This window comes from Phocoena phocoena, chromosome 4, assembly GCF_963924675.1.
Source record: "Phocoena phocoena chromosome 4, mPhoPho1.1, whole genome shotgun sequence".
Taxonomy (NCBI): domain Eukaryota; kingdom Metazoa; phylum Chordata; class Mammalia; order Artiodactyla; family Phocoenidae; genus Phocoena; species Phocoena phocoena.
The window spans coordinates 58,481,673-58,505,050 of NC_089222.1; the positions used below are offsets into that span (position 1 = coordinate 58,481,673).

Here is a 23,378-nt window from a genome sequence, read left to right on the forward strand (position 1 = left end):
TTAATTCCAGATTCTAAGAAAACTGTCCCAAGACCCTGTTGCCACAGCCATGCCATCATCAGTTACACCTAAACAGCTGACACGGTTGTCATGACCAGCAAGAACACCTGAAAAACAAAAGTTCAGTAAAAAGTTAGCAATGGGCAAGTTTTAGAATTAAACAAGTATATGCATAAAAGATCTGGGAGGGTACTTAAAAGCTAACAGGTTCCCCTGAGTTGAGAGACTGAGTGCCAGGGGTAAGCTGGGCATGTAGGTAAAATAAAATTCTTTGTATTCCGTGAACTTCTGACATGTGCGTCAAATTGTGTTTTTCATTTTTGAAAAATTATTTTATAATTATGCTTATGTTCAAAATCATCTGTTCAACATGTAGTCTTTTATTTTACATCTCTAATAAGTTCATGATACTTCTAAATTTTGCCAATAAGCTATGCTATTTTCAACAAAAACAAAATTTTAAATGAAGTTCAATGAACTTTTACCACCAGAACAACAAAAACATGAGAATGAAGCTGACTTATACTACCGCTTCCAAAATTAACAACATAATTTATTTACTTTATTCTTTTAACCACCAAACCCTGGAATGTTTTGGTCATAACTTTCTGAAACCATCAAACTCATCTAGTCTTAGTTTTCTTTTGTATATTTAACCTATTTGATCTTCTGACCACTGCACAGGATAAAATTAAATATTCCCAAATATTTGAGAGGAAAACGAGAAAAGTAAAGATTTAAAAGAAAAATTAGAATATATCAAATTCTCAAAAAGAATTTTTTCTTTAATATACTGTTGGAGTTTTCATTATCTCCATATGTAATTAAGCATATCATTTTCACCCAATCTTAGGAACAGAAGTTCATCTTGTCTAACAATACTTTGTGCAGTACCTTCAGTATGGCAATGTTTGGCAACAGGCAAATTTACCATTACGGGTTGAAATAACAAAAAATGACCATTGTGACCAAATACTCCAAGTCATATTGGAAAGAAGAATGAATTAGCAATTCATGAGTCACATTTCAATTTTAAGGTGAAAGTATCCGGTTGAGTCAACTTGAAACCAAATGGTTGTAAGCAAAGCAAAACTAAAACTCAAGCATATGTTTAAAAAAATACAGAAAACATGTTTTTATTTTGTTATGGATATTAATTCATTCGATCCAAGCAAAACACCTAATACCTCAAAAAAGTAATTGGCTTTGAACAACAGTATCTCCAAAAATTTACTTGCAAAATGCTAACCCGTGAACTTTTCTGCAGTCTCTAGAGAGGTTGTAGAAAATTATTCCTGGTAATGTTGACATTGCCTCCACTCCCTCAGAAATCTCAACAACTGTATAGGTGTTTAAAAGGGCAAGGACATACACCCACAAGGACAGCAAGGATGAGAGCAAGCAGTGGCAACAAAATTTTGTTAGCTGTATGGTGGTAAGTGTGTTAGTGGACCCCAAAATGCTAAGTTCAAAGCAAATGGTCTGATAAGCCAAGAAACAAAAGCAAACTGCAGAACCTCCAAAAGGGTCAGATACTAGTGGAACCAGGTATCTGTGGAACCAGACACGGGCAAAGATGGGGTAAACTGAGGCTACATTAGAAAGTGTCCAGGAATCAGTTAGACTCCCCAGGTCTCTTCCTTCACTCTGCAGAGTCAGATGATTTATCATCCTGCACCAGAACGTTAGACTAGAGACTTATTTGCTAGAGTAAAAAAGGGTCTCTTAACTAGAAGAAAATAGGCACAGTTGAGATTGGTGAAACTGCTGAAAATGGGGAATAAGTAAGTTTACTTGCTAATTGTCTTGCACGCCAGCTTCTTCCCGGAAATCAGCCCCCAAACTGTCAGCTTATGTACTTCAGGTAGAAAAGTGGAACAATCCACCTCAGAGAAGACGGCTGGCCCAAGGGATAAAAGGCCATAGGATATATCAGAGGTTCCCCAATCAAAGCCTGGCCAGATCACTGTTCAGTGAGGCCTACAGTCAGTACATACACCCCAACCATGTGTAGAGGGCTTTCAAACAGTTATAGTGCCTCACTCTTAAGGATAAATAAGAGGCTAAGAATCAGAGTTTTAAGGAAATATAATAGGACACTGAAAAAAGAAGGGGGAAAAAAGGCAACTTGGAAGACAAAAGATTATGCTTTCAGAAGAAAACTTCAAAAAAGGCTTTCATTAATGACCCCAGAAAAACAAAAGACTTTTATTCATGAAAAAGAGAATGGGGGCCCTAAAAAAAAAAAACTCTCAAAAAGATGGTAGCAAAAATAGAAAACCAAAGCTTAACAGAAGGTTCATGAAAAGAAAAGGCAAGAATTTCTCCCAGAACATGGAGCAAAAAAGACAGATGGAAAATATGAGAGAAACTAATAAAGAAAGTCCAAGAAGTCCAACATCAGAATAATGGGAATTCTGGGCTTTCCTGGTGGTGCAGTGGTTAAGAATCCGCCTGCCAATGCAGGGGACAGAGGTTCAAGTCCTGGTCCAGGAAGATCCCACATGCCGTGGAGCAACTAAGCCCTTGCGCCACAACTACTGAGCCTGCGTGCTGCAACTGCTGAAGCCCGCATGCCTAGAGCCTGTGCTCCACAACAAGAGAAGACACCGCAATGAGAAGCCTGCACACCGCAACGAAGAGTAGCCCCCGCTCGCCACAACTAGAGAAAGCCTGTGCGCAGTAATGAAGACCCAGTGCAGCCAAAAAGAATGAATGAATGAATGAATGATGGGAGTTCTACGAACAGAATGATAATGGAGAAAAAAGTGCAACCAATTAAATAAGCCTCCTAAACTTCCCAGTACTCCAGGGTATACGTTTCCAGGTTGAAAAGGTCCACTGAATGCCCAGAATGAGGGATGAAAATGGATCTACTCCCAAACATATCAAAACTTGCAAAAAGTTTGAAGATTAATTAGTGAGAAGTACATCAAAACTAAGAATGTAAGCCAAAAAATTAATTTGACCCTAGAGAATATTCAAAAGCAGCACAGCAAAAGAAGTCACAGCATATACCTCACTGCTTGGCAGTAAGTACTGTTTAAAAATTCATAATTGTGTAATAAACACTGACTGATGTTCTAAACCAAATTCACTACATGGGAAGATGGAAGCTGTGGTGGGAGGAGGGATGTTGAAACCAAACCCTCAACAGATAATGCCTGAAAGTAAAAAAAAAAAAAAAAAAATCAATACAGGATGTTCTTTAAAGATATAAAAGTAAATACTTAAAAGTAGCTACCATTGGGAGCAGAGAACATGGGCTGGGGTCAGAGGACTGCTGTGTTTTGGTAACAAGCCATCTAGACCTATTTGATTCCTTGAGTATAATTTTGATTCTAAAAAAATTTTAAGTCACTCTGTGTAATTTGTTATTAACGACAGTCCCCAGTACAACTGGATGCTAATATTCTGGAAGCTGCAGGGGAGAACACAGAGTATGGGGTTAAGGGGAGACAGTGGTTCCATGTCCTGTCCCATACAAGACCTGAGCCAAAAAGAAGATCCATGTTTCCTGTCAGGTTATAAGAGAACTGTAATTTGGAAAAGACCATACTAAATTATATTCACTATTCATCTTTATGTCAAAACTTACCAAACAAAATACAGAATCAGATATTACTCTTTAGAAAACAGAAACATAAATATGGTTTATGGACTGTAACTAAACTCAAAAGATCAACAATGACCATGAATGAGAACTGCCGTGTTGCCATTCCCCAGGGTGTCCATGGGGGCCCCAGAAACAACAGATGGGAACCTTTTCACATTTCCTGACAAAATCAAAACCTAATGTGTACTTATTTACTAACCTGCACGATCTCCTTTTAGTGTGTCCCATACGTTACAATTGAAGTCATCATACCCAGCTAACAGGAGACGCCCACTTTTTGAGAAGGCTACCGAAGTGATCCCACAGATGATATTGTCATGAGAATACAATAATAACTCTTGGTCTGCACGAAGGTCAAAGAGCCGGCAAGTAGCATCATCAGAGCCAGTGGCAAAGGCATATCCATTTGGGAAAAACTAGAAAGAAAAGCAACAAACATTTATTCCATAGAAGTACACAAAAATTACGTGAGGTAGTATAATAATAGACTCTGGGGTAAGACAGACCTAGATTCAAATTCCAACTTGGTTTCTTACCAGGTGAATGATGTTAGGCACTAAAGATTCTTAAACACTTGAGTCTTAGTTTCAGAATTTAGTGTGTTGGTTAGGGCTGAATGAAATAACACATGCACAGTACCCGTAACCCACTGTTCAGCACAAAGCAAGTACTCAAAACATCCTGGCTCTGGACCTCCATATGTCTTACTGAAATGTTTAAATCAAATATTACTATTTATAGAATTTATATATGTATGTATACTCTTAAATGTTCCAATAATCTCATTATGAGAAATAAATAGGAAACATTTTATAAAAGAGAACAAAAATCATCCAGTTAGGCTAGGTTATAAAGTTAAGCTAGTAGTAAAGCAAACTATGCATTATTAGTTTGTGAATCCCCTTTCTCAGATACTGTGGCACTACTCAACACGTTTTACAAAGAGGAAATCACTTCATGTATCTACTGGTCATCTGTATTACTGTTAGTACCTGCTGATGTGTAGGAATAAAATGAAGAATATAAATTTGTTTTCTTTGTGGCAAATATTTCATAGTTTTTCATTTACCTTCTAATATTTTTTACTTTTTTAAAAATATAAAGCAAATATTTGGAGGTATCACTCTCCCTGATTTCAAACTACTACAAAGTTATAGTAATCAAAACAGTATGTTACTGACACTAAAGCAGACACATAGATCAATGGAACAGAATAGAAAGCCCAGAAATAAACCCATGCACACACAGTCAACAACAAAGGAGGCAAGAATATAAAATGAGGAAAAGACAGCCTCTTCAATAAATGGTGTCAGGAAAACTGGTCAGCTAGATGCAAAAGCATCAAACTGGATGACTTTCTCATACCATATATAAAAATAAACTCAAAATGGATTAAATACTTACATGTAAGACCTGAAATCATAAAACTCCTAGAAGAAAACACAGGCAGTATGCTTTTTTCTTTTTTTTGGCCACGTTGCACAGCTTGTGGGATCTTAGTTCCCTGACCAGGGATCAAACCCAGGCCCCCCATAGCAGTGAAAGTGCAAAGTCCTAACCACTGGACCACTGGGGAGTTCCCAGGCAGTATGCTCTTTGACAGTGGTCTTAGCAGTATTTTTTTTTTGGATGTCTCCTCAGGCAAGGAAAAGCAAAAATAAACAAATGGGACTACATCAAACTAGAAAAAGCTTCTGCACAGTGAAGAAAACTACTGACAAAAGGAAAAGGCAGCCTACTGAATGGGAGAAGATATTTGTAAACAATATATCCAAAACATACAAAGAATTCACAAAAGTCAATATCAAAAAAACAAACAGGGCTTCCCTGGTGGCGCAGTGGTTGAGAGTCCGCCTGCCGATGCAGGGGACACGGGTTCGTGTCCCGGTCCGGGAAGATCCCACATGCCGCGGAGCGGCTGGGCCCATGAGCCACGGCCGCTGAGCCTGTGTGTCCGGAGCCTGTGCTCCACAACAGGAGAGGCCACAACAGTGAGAGGCCCACGTACCACAAAAAAAAAAAAAATTAAATTAAATTTAAAAAAAAACAAACAACCCAATTAAAATATGAGCAGAGGAACTGAATAGACGTTTTTCCAAAGAAGACATACAAATGGCAAATAGACACATGAAAAGATGCTCAACATCACTAATCATCAAGGAAATGCAAATAAAAACCACAATGAGACAGCACCTCACACCTGTCAAAATGGTTATTATCAAAAAGACAACAAATAACAAGTGTTGGCAAGGATGTGGAGAAAATATCCCTCATGTGTTGTTGGTGGGAATGTAAACTGGTGTAGCCACTATGGAAAACAGTATGTAGGTTCCTCAAAAAATTAAAAATAGAACTACCATATGATCCAGCAATTTCACTTCTGTGTGTTTACCTCAAGAAAACAAAAACACTAATTGGAGAAGATATACATGCACCCTGTTCAATGCAACATTGTTTAGAATAGCCAAGATCTGGAAGCAACCTCAGTGTCCATCAATAGAAGAATGGATAAAGAATATGTGAGATATACACGTACACACACACAGACACACACATATACATACACACAATGGAATATTACTCAGCAATAAAAAAGGAAATCTTATACCATGTTCTTGAATTGGAAGAATCAATATTGTCAAAGTGAGTATACTACCCAAGGCAATCTACAGATTCAATGCAATCCCTATCAAACTACCAATGGCATTTTTTCACAGAACTAGAACAAAAAATTTTTTAATTTGTATGGAAACACAAAAGACCCTGAATAGCCAAAGCAATCTTGAGAAAGAAAAACAAAGCTGGAGGAATCAGGCTCCCTGACTTCAGAGTATACTACAAAGCTAGAGTAATCAAAACAGTATGTTACTGGCACAAAAACAAACACACACTTGATTCCATTGATCCACAGATCAATGGAACAGGATAGAAAGCCCAGAAATAAACCCACACACTTATGGTCAATTAATCTACAACAAAGGAAGCAAGAATATACAATGGAGAAAAGACAGTCTCTTCAATAAGTGGTGCTGGGAAAACTGGACAGCTACATGGAAAAGAATGAAAGTAGAACATTCTCCAACACCACACACAAAAATAAACTCAAAATGGATTAAAGATCTAAACATAAGACTGGATACTGTAAAATTCTTAGAGGAAAACATAGGCAGAACACCCTTTGACATAAATTGCAGCAGTATCTTTTTGGATCCTTTCCTAGAGTAATGGAAATAAAAACAATAATAATAAAATTAGACCTAATCAAATTTAAAAGCTTTTGCACAGCAAAGGAAACCATAAACAAACCCAAAAGACAAGGACTTCCCTGGCGGTCCAGTGGTAAAGAATCTGCCTTCCAATGCAGGGGACATGGGTTCAATTCCTCGTCAGGGAAGTAAGATTCCACATGCCGCAGGGCAACTAAGCCCACGCACCACAACTACTGAGCTTGTGCACCTCGAAGAGAGAGCCCACGTACCACAACTACAGAGCCCATGTGCCCTGGAGCCCACATGCCACAACCAGAGAGAGAAAATCCACATGCCACAACTAGAGAGAAGCCCATGCACCACAACAAAGAGCCTGCGCTGCAATGAAAGATCCTGCATGCCTCATCTAAGACCCAACGCAGCCAAAAAAAATAAAGAAAATAAATTAAATAAATATTAACAAAACAAAAAGACAACCTACAGAATGGCATAAAATATCTGCAAATGATGCGACTGACAAGGGATTAATCTCTAAAACACACAAACAGGTCATGCAGCTCAATGTCAAAAAAACAACCCAATCAAAAAATGGGCAGAAGATCTAAATAAACATCTCTCCAAAGAAGACACACAGATGGCTCAACATCACTAATTATCAGCATCACTAAAATCAAAACTACAATGAGGTATCATCTCACACTGGTCAGAATGGCCATCAAAAAATCTACAAACAGTAGATGCTGAAGAGGATGTGGAAAAAAGGGAACCCTTTCAAAATCTGAAAAAAACATTTCAAGAAATGAAAAATCATATAACTTATCAATATGGATGCAAATTTAAAAATTTTAACAAATCAAATCCACTAGTAACTAAAAAGGATTATACATTATAACCAAGTGAGGTTTGTCCTGGAAATGTAGGGTTGGGTTAATATTTGAAAACTAATCCACGTAAATTCACCATTTACAGACTGAAAAAGAAAAACCACATGATCATCTCAATAGATGAAGAAAAGACATTTGATAAACTTCAACACTCATTCCTGATAAATCTGTAGCAAACTAGGAACAGAAGAGAAGCTCATCAACTTGATAAAGGTGGTGGGATGAGAGATGGAGAGGACTGCACTTGCCTATTCCAAAATTCTACTCTTCAAACCAGGTTGGCCTAATAGGGGGTGGGGGTAACAAAGCCTTTACTTTCTCTGATATTCTCTAAAGATTATATAAAATTGACTTTCAATATGCACATGATAAATAAAAACGAATTTTTCCCAAAAAATATCGTCTTGCAAAATTAGAGTGTATCTTATACCCATAAACACTTGCAATTACAGTGCTTTAGGAAATTCTAGTCATATCTATACATTTTGGCATCTGATCCGCATAGGACAACTTACCTAAGTCAAGTGGTATCCCACCTCCTCTTAATATCCCTCTCCTCAATTCTGTTTGATAAATCATTTTGATTGTCATTCAAAATGCCATTTTAGTTTTAATTTATAAAGACGTATGACTAGTTCATTCTCATTTTTGGAGTTATTTATTTATTTTCTTTCTTTTTCATTGATGTATAGTTGATGTACAATATTAAAAACAATACTTTTTTGAAATAAGAACTAAGTACTTATTGTCTGGCTTAATCTATTTGTGGATACCTGTTTGAGGGTTTTTTTTTTTTCAATATGAAGGAGATTATGAATAATTTAAACCATTTATTGAGCATCCAGTCTATAGTTTCATTTAGTCTTCACATTATTCTTTAATGTAGGTAGCATTACTCCTACTGAGGAATGTGTAGCTCACAGAGGTTAAGTAGCCCACCTGATCTCACACAGCTGGTTCCCAGCAGAACTAAGATCCAGAGTTTGCTGACTTCAAAAGCTATACTCTCTATACTAAACAGCTGCCTCTGTCTTCCTGACTGTCTCTCTTTGGGTTGTTCCCTTGACCCCAGAGATATGGGACTTTGTTCTCCTCTGAACACACTGTTGATACTCATGATCTGCTTGTTTGCTCAAGATGATCTATCCCTCTAAATCTGGAAAAAAAACACAAAACTTATTCCTGTTTACCAGCAAATAAGGACCTAGGCCTATGGATTAAAACCTTTCCATTTTTAAAAATCAAACCCCTGGGCTTCCCTGGTGGCGCAGTGATTGAGAGTCCGCCTGCTGATGCAGGGGACGCAGGTTCGTGCCCCGGTCCGGGAGGATCCCACATGCCGCGGAGCGGCTGGGCCCGTGAGCCATGGCTGCTGAGCCTGCGCGTCCGGAGCCTGTGCTCCGCAACGGGAGAGGCCACAACAGTGAGAGGCCCGCGTACCGCAAAAAAAAAAAAAAAAAAAAAAAATCAAACCCTTGTTATTTGGGGGTTAAATGTCATAAAAGCATACTACTTGTAAGAATCCTTGAAGGGAATCTGTTGTTAAAATCATACTATAGAGTTCAACACTTTATATGCACAGTAAATTTTCCTTAGAAGTGCTCTTCACTTACACTGACAGCATTAATATCCGACACATGGCCAGTGAAAGACTGTCTACACATTCCATCTCGAATATCCCATAATTTTGAAGAGGCATCACAAGCACCAGAAACAAAAGTCCTCATGTCAGGACTCAAAGAAAGACTCATCACATCTCCAGAATGCCCAGTGAATGTAGTGGTCTGCTGGGCAGTTTCGATGTCCCATAAAGCACTATAATTAAAAATAGAAATAATTAATGACTGCTCTTTTCTTACATTAGTTCCTACTACCATCCTCAATCTCAAAATCAGTAATCTTCTGGAATAAACTTACCAAGTTGTATCTCCTGAACTTGTAACAATTTGGCTGTCATCTAAAAAACGACAGCAGGACAAGTAGCCTACAGCATAGAGAGTAACAAATGTTAGGTTATCACTGATTAATTCAATTACCGTATGAAATAGTAATATATATTTTTAAAAATATAATACCTGGGCAAGTGTTTTTTAGTATAATCTATAGTTCTACTTTTAATTACTTCCAACTCTATGCTGCCTGCAACTGAATTTTATCAACAAACTCTCTTAGGTATTTACTGTGTTGATGACTCAAAGTTACAAACTTGTGTAAAAGACACAGTCCTTTCCACCTACTACAATTACCTAAGAGAAAGATACTCCTTAATACAAATATCTATTATAATCTATAGCAGACTTGGTTAAGTACCTTGGAGAAATATTTTAAAAACCTCAGGGAAGGAAAGGTGGCACTCAAATGCTCAGAATTCACCTGTGCTTCAAAATATGGAAATTTCAAGAACAATACCATTATTGAGATTGTGTAAAAAGCACAGCCAAATAGTACTTCCAAGAATCCAGAGAGGCTGAAACCTGCTGAGTGGTGATAAATTCCTAATTAACACTGCTAACCAAACACTATATTATTGAACTATGGTGTGCACATTGAATGCACTATCACATAGTGAAAAATACTTCATAAATGTATCTTGATACACACTTTCAATTACATAATTAAGCACCAAAATCCCATAATTGCTATAGGTTTGCAGAGAATACAGAAAATTATATTTGCTTTCTTTTTGTATTTTTCATTATTGATTGAATTTTTCGCAATAAATTTTTACAGAAGCAATACTATTTTTTGGAGTTATTTATTTTCTTTTTTCATTGATGTATAGTTGATGTACAATATTAAAAACAATACTTTTCTGAAAGAAAAACAGAAGTATGGTCATCATTTGTATAATTATAAAAAGTCAGTGTTTCCCAGATTCATGGTAATTTCTACTCTCACTTGATTAATATGCATCCTTTGGCCAGCTGATCTCACTTTGTCACTCCTTCTCCTTGATGAGCTCATTCTTCAGGAGGAAGCAGGTTTAGGAGAAAAGGACAATATGTAGTGATGCTCACCCGTGTGACCCGGTAACTCTCGGCTCACTCTCACATTTCCCTCTCTGGTTTTCAAGTTATATATAGAGCAGATGTTGTCCAGTCCTCCACAAGCAACATAATTACCAGAGGGAGCATAAGCACAGGTCATCACCCAGGAGGACCTCAAAGGAATAGCATGCATCTATAGGACAAATACAACACAAAAACTAAGTCAAGAGTACAAAAACAGTCATTAATTTTTCAAACCTATTTACAATGAAGCAAATATTACTGCAATTTAAATGTACTTAAAAAATAGGCCAAGTAAAATAAAAATGAAATGGTTTGAGAAAGTGAACAATAAAAAATAAAATACTAGGGCTTCCCTAGTGGCGCAGTGGTTGAGAGTCCGCCTGCCAAAGCAGGGGACACGGGTTCGTGCCCCGGTCCGGGAAGATCCCACATGCCGAGGAGCGACTGGGCCCGTGAGCCATGGCCGCTGAGCCTGCGCGTCCGGAGCCTGTGCTCCGCAGCAGGAGAGGCCACAACAGTGAGAGGCCCACGTACTGCAAAAAAGAATAAATAAAAAAAATAAAATACTAATGCACACTGAAATGCCTGTTATATTTTCTGTATTATTATCAAATCATTTGGATTTAAGTGCTCTTTTCAGAAAGTATTCTTTTAAGAAGAACAAGGATGTAGGACATTTCAACACTAACAGAGCCATTTGAAATATTAAGTGTAAATGTTACAGAACTTAACAAAATTTTTTGGTTTTGCATTAGTGCTCAAAAGATGAATCTCCTCTAACATAACACTGAATAATACAAGTACTGGAGTTGAACAGAGTGGTTCTTCCACAAAGAACTATGACCTTCTAATAACACATATTCTGGGCTCGAATTCAAACAATGGTAATAGTTTGCACTGATCTACTCATACCACTGTATGATGCCTTATTACCCAACACCAAGCATTTGCAGGTCAGGTAGCAAAGTTTAATGTGAATGGGAACGTAAAGGCTAAGTGGCCCATACACAGAATCAACACATTGTGGGATTACTATGCTCTCACTTAATCTAAAAGAATATTTTTCTGTTTTAGGAAAATATAGTTGAAAGTCACACTCAATTCTGACTGATACAGAAAAACTATTATATTACAAATGTGTCTTAGCTAGCTTTAAATTCCCAACCAGGCTGAAGTTACTGTTTATTTCACAAAATAGTACTTCTAAATCTTTACTAGAAACAGTGGTATAAGTGCACACAGAATCTAGAAGTATTTGACTTGTGAGCATTTTCCTGGAGCTTCTTCATGACCACTCAACACCTCTATGTCAGGGGTTCCTTCCAGTGGACATATTAAGAGGACCCACTGGCTTTTACCACCGAGGGATCTAAACAAGTTGTAATTTGCCTCCAATCTACTGTATCTTCTGAGCAGTCCAGAAACACAAATCAATGCCTAGTGTGGACCAAAGAAAACAATCTAGCTTATCCACAACTAAAAATAAAAATTGCAGGGTCGCTGTCACATTAGGAAATGGGACCTTTTAAAAAAAATCATTTATATGTAAAACTGATGCACACTGTCTTCTAATATTCAAGTATGAAATATGGGACTCAAATAAGACACACTGAACTATATTCCTGTAGTTGTCCTTGGGAATAAAAAGAAAAGGTTAAATATTAAAAGCAAACACTAGGTCTAAAGAAAGGATCTGAGTTAAAATTAACGGAGTAAATTTATCCTGGAAAGAAATTAAAGCTTGAAGTAATAGAATAAAGGGAAGAATTGGTGGACATCAAACCAAATAAAAGGTTATGTAAGAGGATGATTAAGAAACTCTACCTTATTTGTTGTATAGCTATCCCAAATAATTAATTTTCCATCTTGGGAAGCACTGACTAGTAGCCTAGAGGAACAAACACAAAAATAATGTGACATTTAGAGGAAAAAAGTAGTTTAAATTAGTTATGCATTGCATTAATGTAGAACAGAAAAGACAAAAATAATTTTTCAAATTAAAAACTTGATACCAGAAAATATTCTCACAAGTTAAAAAAAATCTATTCTGCATGCCAAAAAATTTCAACATTAAATATTTTTAGACATTTTACTAGAAATGTCTCTGGTTGTAACAACTTTTTCATGGTAACAACATTCTAGTTCTTATTCAAGATTCTGGTAGCTATTAGCTGACTGGTTTAGTATGTACTGACTTAAATATAATGACAGTAGAGTACATACAAGCCTAAGAACCACATTTCATTCAATCTAAAAATATCCATTGAGAGCCTGTGAATGCAAGGCAGTGTTATGGGTACAAAACAGGCTATACCGCCTACCCTGGGGCCCTCCATCATCTGGTGGGGATAAGACATTTAATAAAATAAATTAGGTAAATGAAAATAGTCAGAGGAGTGGTATAAAATAAAGGCCATAGGAAAACAAATGAGGGACAAATAAGTGCTAACTGGGTTACTCAAGTAGTCTTGCAAAAGAAAACAAGTCTTGAAAAAAATGGAATTTCGAAAGCTAAAGATAGAGAAGTCTGTGTTCTATGAGGAGGGTATGTTCCATGGCAAGAGATGGAAAAATACAACAGATATTTCAGGAATTGTGAATTTCCCAGTTACACAGAGTTTGTAAGAAATGGGAATAACAGTTTAGAAAAGGGGACTGGGCTTAAACTACAGAAAGCTCTGTTTGCCAGGCTAAATATGAACTCTTGACTAAGTTACCTGCCACTGAATTTTTTGTTTTGTTTTGGAATTTTATTTTTCACTATGGTATAAAATTCAAAAACTACAAAAGGATAGATATACAGTGAAAAGAATCACCTTCCTGTCCCTATCACCCTTCACTGTAGGTAAATAACATCAGGTTCTTACGTAGCAATTACTGTAAGTTTTATGAAAGGGAAGATCTAACCACAGGGTATGGGATGGAACCTAAAGTTCTTCAAAAATCAGTTGGCATCATCAGCATTGAGTTGAGAAGGACATTAAGTTACAAGTTGATAATCAGAATGGGTAGAAAGACAATGTGAGATAGGTTCTGTTGACACTTTTGGTTCTCTATTAAGATTAATAGTCTTGAGAAAACTATAAGAAAGTAAGAACCATTAACATCGTTTCAAGTGATTGTATTTCGAGTTACACATTTGCTATCTCAATGGGTAGATTACTTCTTAAACGTCTTTGAGAAAAAGAATAAAATATTTGGCCTAGCTTTATGTCAGTTGCCAGTTATATAATTTTATTTATTCCCTCCTAAGAGGCACAAGTTCTATATTACTGTATTCAAGTATCTTATTTACATCAAGATGTGCCAGGCATTAGCAACAGGTAGCAACATTTTTAGGTTCTCCTGGAAGAAGAGAAAAAATATGCAACTTCTATTAAAAAATAATTTTTTAGTTAAGACTTTTTCCCAATTAGATGAACCAAATCAAAGGAATAAGTCAACCACTATGGAAGCAGTGCCAGATACTCTGGAAAAAGCACAGGCCACACTGTGACCCTATGAACAAAGTAAATCATCAAGACCAACCATCCAACTGCACTCCAGATGGTGGCTGTGTGTGTGTGTGTGTGTGTGTGTGTGTGTGTGTGTTCAATATACACACACTTGTATGATGGGGTTAGGGGAATAAAAGATGTATTCAACAAAAATGTCATTGTTTTATGTAATTCCATCCTTTGTGAATTTAGGTAATAAATAATTATGGCAAGATCTGGTAACTTGTACATAGCAATATTCAACAAATATTTCCTTATTAACTGAAATTTCAATGTTAATACACAATAAAACTGCCTTGGCATGTTAAAAAAAACACAAAGTATACCCCACTGCAAAGAAAAGAAATCCTAAACGCTTTGCCTAAATCATTTGATAAAGGATATTTCTGAGAGGTAAATCTGTTTTCCATATTAAAGGTTTCTAAACTTTTAAAGTATCAATGAATACTTTTATTAAAAGCAAAGCGTTCACATTAGATGCATTTTCTGCAAATACTTCGTAGATATAGGTTGTTTCTAAAAAGAAAATGCAAATGATGACTCAACAAAAATAATTCTGCACACAGTCTGAAAATGGCAGGTACAAACCTCGAATCATATCCCCAGTGCATAGCATAGATTTTAGCTAGGTGACCCCTCAGTGTACGTCTTGTTCGCATTTGTATTCGCCCCACGGAATCCATATTTGATGTGATCTATAGGAAGTGACGAGAATGTCATTCTTTACCTTAGACGTAGCTCAGAAAATAAAGTAGAAACAATTAATAGGCAAAAAAGCAGACATAAAACAAATTTATAGCTATTGAAGGTATTTTAATAATTCCTAGAGTCATTATAGGATTAATGTGTTGTTCAAGAAAAAGTATGATTTATTTGCACACCTTCCAGTGAGAACATCTTCTGTAGACTATTAAGTAAAAAGAACAGACATACCTTCCAACCTTAGTTAAAAAAACAGCCACAAATAAAAATCTAATAGCAGATGATCAAATAGTAAAACATTTCTAATTTTAACTATCTAAAGAAAGCCAATTTTATATTTAAACAATACATAAAATATCTCCTTAATAAAAATGATCAATATTAGTTAAACTAATGAAACCTTCCTAATAGTTTATATAAGAAAAAAAGATCTTAACCAGGGCATGTCAAAAGAATCAGAAGCTACCTAAAAAGAAACATATACTATATGAATGTACATATTTTTATTGTATTTTTTCAGACTTCCATTTTAACAGGTATGCTTTAAAAAGCACTTCTACCAGCATCTGACAAATTACAACGTGTTTTTAAATAGAGATCTCATATTCCTTTCAATTAAACAGTAATAAAGAGAATCTGAACATCATTTGCATCAGTATCAAGCAGTTTCATGTGAATTAATAAAATGAATTGAGGAAAAATAAAAATTTTACCTGAACAAGTGTGGCATCATTACATGCTTTTCTAGCATCCTGAAGTAAAGAAAGATAATTATACATTTAGATATGGAAATCCCTAGATATGATTTAAAATAATACTTTCATTGGAAATATAGATTTGAAATATACTTCTTACTGTACCACACAATCTTTATTTTTAAAAGGTTTAATGAGATAAAATTCACATAACATAAAATTAACCATTTTAATCATTTTAAGGTGTGTAGTTGGGTTGGTTAGCATATTTACAATGCTGTGCAACCATCACCATTACCTAATTCCAGAACATTTCCATCACTCCAAAAAAGAAACCCTATACCTTCCAATTCCCTCTTCCCCCATCCCCAGGTGATCACTAATTTACTTTCCAATGGATCGCTCATTCTGGACATTGCATACAAACGGAATCATACAATATATGACCTTTTTTGTGTCTGGCTTCTTTCACTTAGTGTAATGTTTACAAGGTTCATTCAGTTGTAGCATGTGTCAGTATTTCATTTCTTTTTATGGCTGAGTAATATTCCACTGTATAAAAATATGACATTTGGTTTACCCATTAGTTAATATGATGGACATTTATGCTGTTTCTACTTTTTGGTTTTATGATTAATGATGCTTTGAACATACATTTTCAATTATCCTGGGTATATACCTAAAAGTGGAATTGGTGGGTGATATGGCAACTATGTTTAACATCTTAAGAAACTGTCAAATGGTTTTTCACAGTAGCTGCTCCACTTTACATACCCACAAGGAATGTATGAGGGTTCCAATTTCTTCATGTCCTCACCAACACTGTTGTCTTTTTCTTCTTCTTCTTTTTAAAAAAAATTATTACAGCCATCTTAGCAGATGTCAAGTGGCATCTTAGTGTGGTTTTGATTTGCATTTCCCTAATGATTAGTGATACTAAGCATCTTTTCATGTGGAGTGTCTTTACATGCGCTTATTAGCCATTTGTATATCTTCTTTGGAGAAATGTCTATCAACTTCTTTGCTTATTTTTAAATTGGGTTATGTGTTTATCGTTGAGTTATAGGAGTTCTTTATATATTCTGGATACTAGACCCTTATCAGATTATGATTTGCAAATATTTTCTCCCATTCTGTAGGTTGAGTTCTCATTTTCTTGATAGTTTCCTCTGACACACAAGTTTTTATAGTTTTGAAGAAGACCAATTTGTATATTTATCTATTTTTTTCTTTCTTGCTTGTGCTTTAGTGTCATATTAAACTGTTGCCTAATTCAAGGTCACAAAGATTAACAACTAGGTTTACTTCTAAAAATTCTACACTTTCAGCTGTTACATTTAGGTGCCATTTTGAGTTAATTTTTATATATGGTATGAGGTAGGAGTCCAAACTCATTCTTTTACATGTGGATATCTAGCTGTCCCAGCAATATTTGTTGAAAAGACTATTCTTTCCCTATTGAATTGTCTTGTTACCCTTGCTAAAAAAATCAATTGGCCATAGATATGTGGCTTTATATATTGACACACAATTCTATTCTATTGCACAAATATACTTTTGGTTTATGGTTAAAAGATTTTTAATTGCATCCCCCGAATAAAGTGAACTAGACTGATTTAATAAGCTCATTGTATTCAGGGTTATATTTGTTAATAAGCATCACCAAAAAGCAAGAGTTCTGAGTTCCCTTCTATTTGTTCTGGCAACTAGAAATTGAGGTGATGGGAAGAATATTTACAGTATAACCCAAGTCATTTCAGAAATATTTTTTAAAATACATAGTACTTGAAAACTGGACAGCTACATGTAAAAGAATGAAATTAGAACATTCTCTAATACCATATACAAAAATAAACTCAAAATGGATTACAGACCTAAATGTAAGACCAGAAACCATAAAACTCCTAGAAGAAAACATAGGCAGAACACCACCAAACCAACTTGACAACAAATGTTAAAGGAACATCTCTAGACAAAAAAGAAAAGGCCACAACTAGAAACAAGAGAATTACAAAAAGTAATGCTCACCAGTAAAGGCAAACATAGAGTAAAGGTAGAAAATCATCCCCAAACAAATATGATATCAAAACCAGCAATCATGAGGAGAATGCAAATGCAGGATATTTGAAATATATTTGAAATTAAAAGACCAGCAAGTCAAAACAATCTTGTATATATATAGACTGCTATATCAAACCTCATGATAACCACAAAGTGAAAATCTACAATAGATACACACACAAAAAAGAAAAAGCAATCCAAACACAAGACTAAAGATAGTCATCAAATCACAGGAGAACAAAAGGGGAAGAAAAAAGACCTACCAAAACAAATCCTAAACAACGAACAAAATGGCAATAAGAACAAAGATATCGATAATTACCTTAAATGTAAATGGATTAAATGCTCCAACCAAAAGACACAGACTGGCTGAATGGATGCAAAAACAAGACCTGTACATATGCTGTCTACAAGAGACCCACTTCAGATCTAGGGACACATACAGACTGAAAGTGAGGGGATGTAAAAAAGGTATTCCATGCAAATAGAAATCAAAAGAAAGCTGGAGTACCAATATTTATATCAAACAAAGTAGACTATTTTTTTTATTTTTTTAAATCAAAGTAGAGTTGATTTACAATGTTGTGCCAATCTCTGCTGTACAGCCAAGCTGACTCAGTTTTACACATATATGCTTTTTTTAAAATATTCTTTTCCATTTATCCCAGGTTTATCCCAGGAGATTGGATATAGTTCCCTGTGCTATACAATAGGACCTTGCTGTTTAACCATTCTAAATGTAATAGTTTGCACCTACCAACTCCAAATTCCCAGTCCATCCCTCTCCCTCCCCCCTCCCCCTTGGCAACCACAAGTCTGATCTCTGTGTCACAAGTCTGATCTCTATCTCTGCAAATCTGGTTCTGTTTCGCAGATAGGTTCATTTGTGCCATATTTTAGATTCCACATATACGTGATATCATATGGTATTTGTCTTTATCTTTCTGATTTACTTTGCCTGCGTGCCACAACTAGAGAGCCCACGCACTGCAACTACTGAGCCCATGCGCTCTGGAGCCTGTGCGCCACAACTAGAGAGAAGCCTGCACACTGCAACGAAGAGCCTGTGGACCACAACAAAAGATCCCACATGCCGCAACTAAGACCCTGCAGTGGAAGGGCAGAGTCTTAACCACTGGACCACCAGGGAAGTCCTCTTTATATATTTTTTTCTTCTTGACTGCCACGGCTAGGACTTCCAAAACCATGTTGAAAGAAGTGGTGAGAGTGGACATTCTTGTTCCCAATGTTAGAGGAAATGCTTTCAGCTTTTCACCATTAAGTATGATGTTTGCTGTGGGTTTGTCATATATGGTCTTTATTATGTTGGTAGGTTCCCTCTATGCCCACTTTCTGGAGAGTTTTTTTATCATAAATGGTGTTGAATTGTGTCAAAAGCTTTTTCTGCATCTACTGAGATGATCATATGGTGTTTATTCTTCAATTTCTTAATGTGGTGTATCACACTGATTGATTTGCAGATATTGAAAAATTCTTGCATCCTTGGAATAAATCCCACTTGATCATGGTGTATGATCCTTTTAATGTATATTGGATCTGGCTTGCTAGTATTTTGTTGAGGATTTTTGCATTTATGTTCATCAGTGATACTGGCCTGTAATTTTCTTTTTTGTGTGGTATCTTTGTCTGGTTTTGGTATCAGGGTGATGGTGGCCACATAGAATGAGATTGGGAGTGTTCCTTCCTCTGAAATTTTTTGGAATAGTTTCAGAAGGATAAGTGTTAACTCTTCTCTAAATGTTTGATAGAATTCGCCTGTGAAGCCATCTGGTCCTGGACTTTTGTTTGTTGGAGGCTTTTTAATCACAGTTTCAATTTCAGTACTTGTGATTCTGCTGTTCATATTTTCTATTTCTTCCTGGTTCAGTCTTGGAAGGTTGTACCTTTCTAAAAATTCATCCATTTCTTCTAAGTTGTCCAACTTATTGTCATATAGTTGCTTGTAGTAGTGTCTTATGATCCTTTGTATTTCTGTAGTGTCCATTGTAACTTCTCCTTTTTCATTTCTAATTTTATTGATTTGAGCCCTCTCCCTTTTTTCTTGATGACTCTGGCTAAAGCTTTATCAATTTTGTTTATGTTTTCAAAGAAGCAGCTTTTAGTTGAGACAAATATCGTATGATATCACTTAGATGTGGAATCTAAAGAATAAAACAAACTAGTGAATACAACAAAAAAGAAAAAGACTTACAGATATAGAGAGCAAACTACTGGTTACCAGTGGGGAGAGGGAAGAGGGAGGGGCAAGATAGGCTTAGGAAATTAAGAGGTATAAACTACTATGTATAAAATAAATAAGCTACAAGGACATATTGCACAACACAGGGAATATAGCCAATATTTTATAATAACTATAAATGGAATATAACCTTTAAAAATTATGAATCACTACGCTGTACATCTGAAACTTATATAATATTGTACAACTATACCTCAACTAAAATTTTTTAATTAAAAAATAACACATCTTTAAAATACTTTGCAAGTATACTGTATACAGGTGTTAGTAGAAATAAAATACTTTTTTTTTTTTTTTTTTTTTTTTGCGGTACACGGGCCTCTCACTGTTGTGGCCTCTCCCATTGCAGAGCACAGGCTCCGGACGTGCAGGCCCAGCGGCCATGGCTCACAGGCCCAGCCACTCAGCGGCATGTGGGATCTTCCTGGACCGGGGCACGAACCCGTGTCCCCTGCATCGGCAGGCGGACTCTCAACCACTGCGCCACCAGGGAAGCCCAGAAATAAAATACTTTTGATCTAACATGATAAAAAGATATGGTATGTCAGGAAAATAATTTTTTATATAATGAGTTATATTTTTATATTAAAAGCAGATTCCCTACATGTAAGCAGGTGTTTTTGCCTAAGTATTATAGGGTAGCCTTTCAAAAAGACCTTAAATTTTTACACAAACTGAAGAGGATTATTAAACAGAAGATAGTGAAACAAAAATTAATGTAACAAAATAAGTAACGGCAAACAAAGAACATGTTTAATAAGCAACAAAATGTTTTAAATCAAGTTTATCAGTTAATAATAAATTTAGAGGATTCATATACATGGGAAGCACAATTAATTCTTCCTACTAGATTTGTTCCAATTTTTTCCCCCAAAGGTTAGGGTAGTGTTGTCTTCAACTTTGTTCTTCCCCAGTGTGCTGTGCACGCTTCTGTGCAGAGAGGCACACACGATTTGTTGAATTACTGTCCCCAAAGGACAACCTGTTCCATTCAGCCAGGGGATGCCTGCCACCGTCTGCAACAAAGACTGGATAAGTATGCAGTCTTTTTGGCGGCCTTTTCAACCTATTTATAAGCACTTAGAGTATTTCTATGTAAGGGTGTTCATAAGTAGTTACACAAACATATGATTTGATTCTCTCATTCTCAGACTGTGGGTTTAGAAACCTCATTTGGCAAGGAATAATTTAGCCCACTTTCCTACAATGAAAAGAATTTCCAGAAACAACAGTGACAGCCTGAGCCATGTCCAAAAATGCTGGAGTAGAAGACAATTCTATAAAAAGAGCTCTCTGATTTTAAGCTTTATGAAAATGAACTATCACTGTTTAGATCTTTCTTAATTCAGTCATTCAATAAAAAAATCTGTTGCACACTGTGTCAGGTACTATGCTAGGCACTGTGGATAGAGCAGTAGACAAACCAAAAATCCCTGCCCTCATAGAGCTTACCTTTATATTAACACCACAGTTAAAATACTGCAAGTTAAAATTACTGAACTTACGAACACTTTTATCCATTATAAAACTGAATATAAGAGAATCATTCCCAATGAACAGCTGAATTCCTTATTGCCCACCTTAAAAAATAAAGCTCTGATATTAATATCTTTGTGCAAAATAAAAGTGGTGTTTCTCACTCCAAATCAAACAGGTAACAATTACAAAAGACAATCTACCTTTTCTCTATTTCTGTTTTTTAACTTAAAATGAATTATAATCAATGCTACTCCAATATAAAATAAACTTTTTAAATGAATCATGTATTGCATCAAATAGCATACATTTCTATCACGTCATGTGTTTATACCATAGTTAAATATATAGTTAAAATATATTTCTGGAATTAAGGGGGAAAAAAAAGGAAAGAAGGAAGAAATGGTCTTTAAATATAGCATGACATGATTAAACTGATAAGAAAAGTACATGGCATTTTACATACACATGGTTACTTGAAATCACGAAAGATAATTCAGTGAGCAACTATGCCCATGACATTCTGCTTGGATGCTGGTGAGATACAAAGATAATTAAAACACAGAATTTCCCAGCCAAGTACAGGTAGTAAAGATAAATATGCACAAGGAACTATAATATCAGGTGGGCTGTAATCAGCCTTGTAACACAAATCCAAAGGGCTGTACAAGTAAGGAACTGCCACTTACTGGCATTGATCTAAGTCCTTTACATGTCATTTTGTTTACTCCTCTCCACAAACCTATATAGTGGGCAGAGACATTAAGCATCAAAAAAAGCTGTAAACATGTCCTGGCCACAAAATAATTAAAAGATGGAATCCATGTCCTTTCCACCAGGCAATGCTGCCTTCCAGCAAAAGAATAAGAAATCCAAGTGCAGGACTCTGGTGAGGGTTTTTAGAGGAAGACTAGGATTCAATGAATACAAGTCCCAGGAACAAAATTAGAGCAGAGGTAGTATAATTCCAGGCAAAGGAAACAATTTGATAAAAGGCAACAAAGTGGAAAAGAGCAATGCATGTTCAGGGAATGACAACCAGATTCATGTGGCTATAGCACAGGCTACAGAGCCAGATCTTAGCAGACATGATGGGGAGGCAGGGCCACAGGGGTACCTATGGCACGGGCTCTGGAACCAAAATACACCTGGCTTGAGTCCTGATCTACCACTTCATAGTTATGTTACCTTCGCCAGTTACTTAATCTCACTGAGGCTCAGTCTCCTCAGCTACGAAGTAACACCATCTACCTCATAGGGTTGCTACAAGCATTAAATGAGATCAGCACATGACCAAGTGATTGGCCAGTCACTCCAGACAAGACCACCACAAGAAATGAAAATTGCAGGCCAATATCCCTGACGAACATAGATTCAAAAATCCTCAAGGAAATATTAACAAACAGAATTCAACAACACATCAAAAGGATCATACACCATGATCAAGTGGGATTTATTCAAGGGATGCAAGTATGGTTCAACACCCACAAATCAATCAATGTGATACACCACTTTAACAAAATGAAGGATAAATATCATAAAATCACCTCAACAGATGCATAAAAAGCTTTTGACAAAATTCAATATCCAATATCCATTTATGATAAAAACTCTCAACAAAGTGGATATAGAGGGAATGTACCTCAACATGATAAAGGCCATATATGACATATATAAGATACTCAAGGGTGAAAAGCTGAAAGCTTTCCCTCTAAGATCAGGAGCAGGGCAAGGATGCCCATGCTTGCCACTTGGATTCAGCATAGCATTGGAAGTCCTAGCCAGAGTGATTAGGCAAAGAGAAGAAATAAAATCAATAAAGGGCATCCAAATTTGATAGGAAGAAGTAAAGCTTTTGCTACTTGCAGATGACATGATATTATATACAAAAAACACTAAAGACTCCATCAAAACTGAGAATAAATGAATTTGGTAAAGTTGCAGGATACAAAATAAATATATAGAAA

General features: G+C 36.0%; 1 protein-coding gene across 1 annotated transcript; it reads right to left on the bottom strand.

The window, feature by feature from the left end:
• GNB4 (G protein subunit beta 4) lies at positions 1 to 14,900 on the bottom strand. The gene is made up of 7 exons (XM_065876068.1): positions 14,806 to 14,900; positions 12,545 to 12,608; positions 10,727 to 10,889; positions 9,627 to 9,693; positions 9,323 to 9,524; positions 3,816 to 4,032; positions 1 to 107 (listed from the first exon to the last, which is right to left on the bottom strand). Exons 1-7 carry the CDS (start codon positions 14,898 to 14,900, stop codon positions 1 to 3), a joined length of 915 nt encoding a protein of 304 aa, XP_065732140.1.
• Positions 14,901 to 23,378: the final 8,478 nt, after the last annotated feature.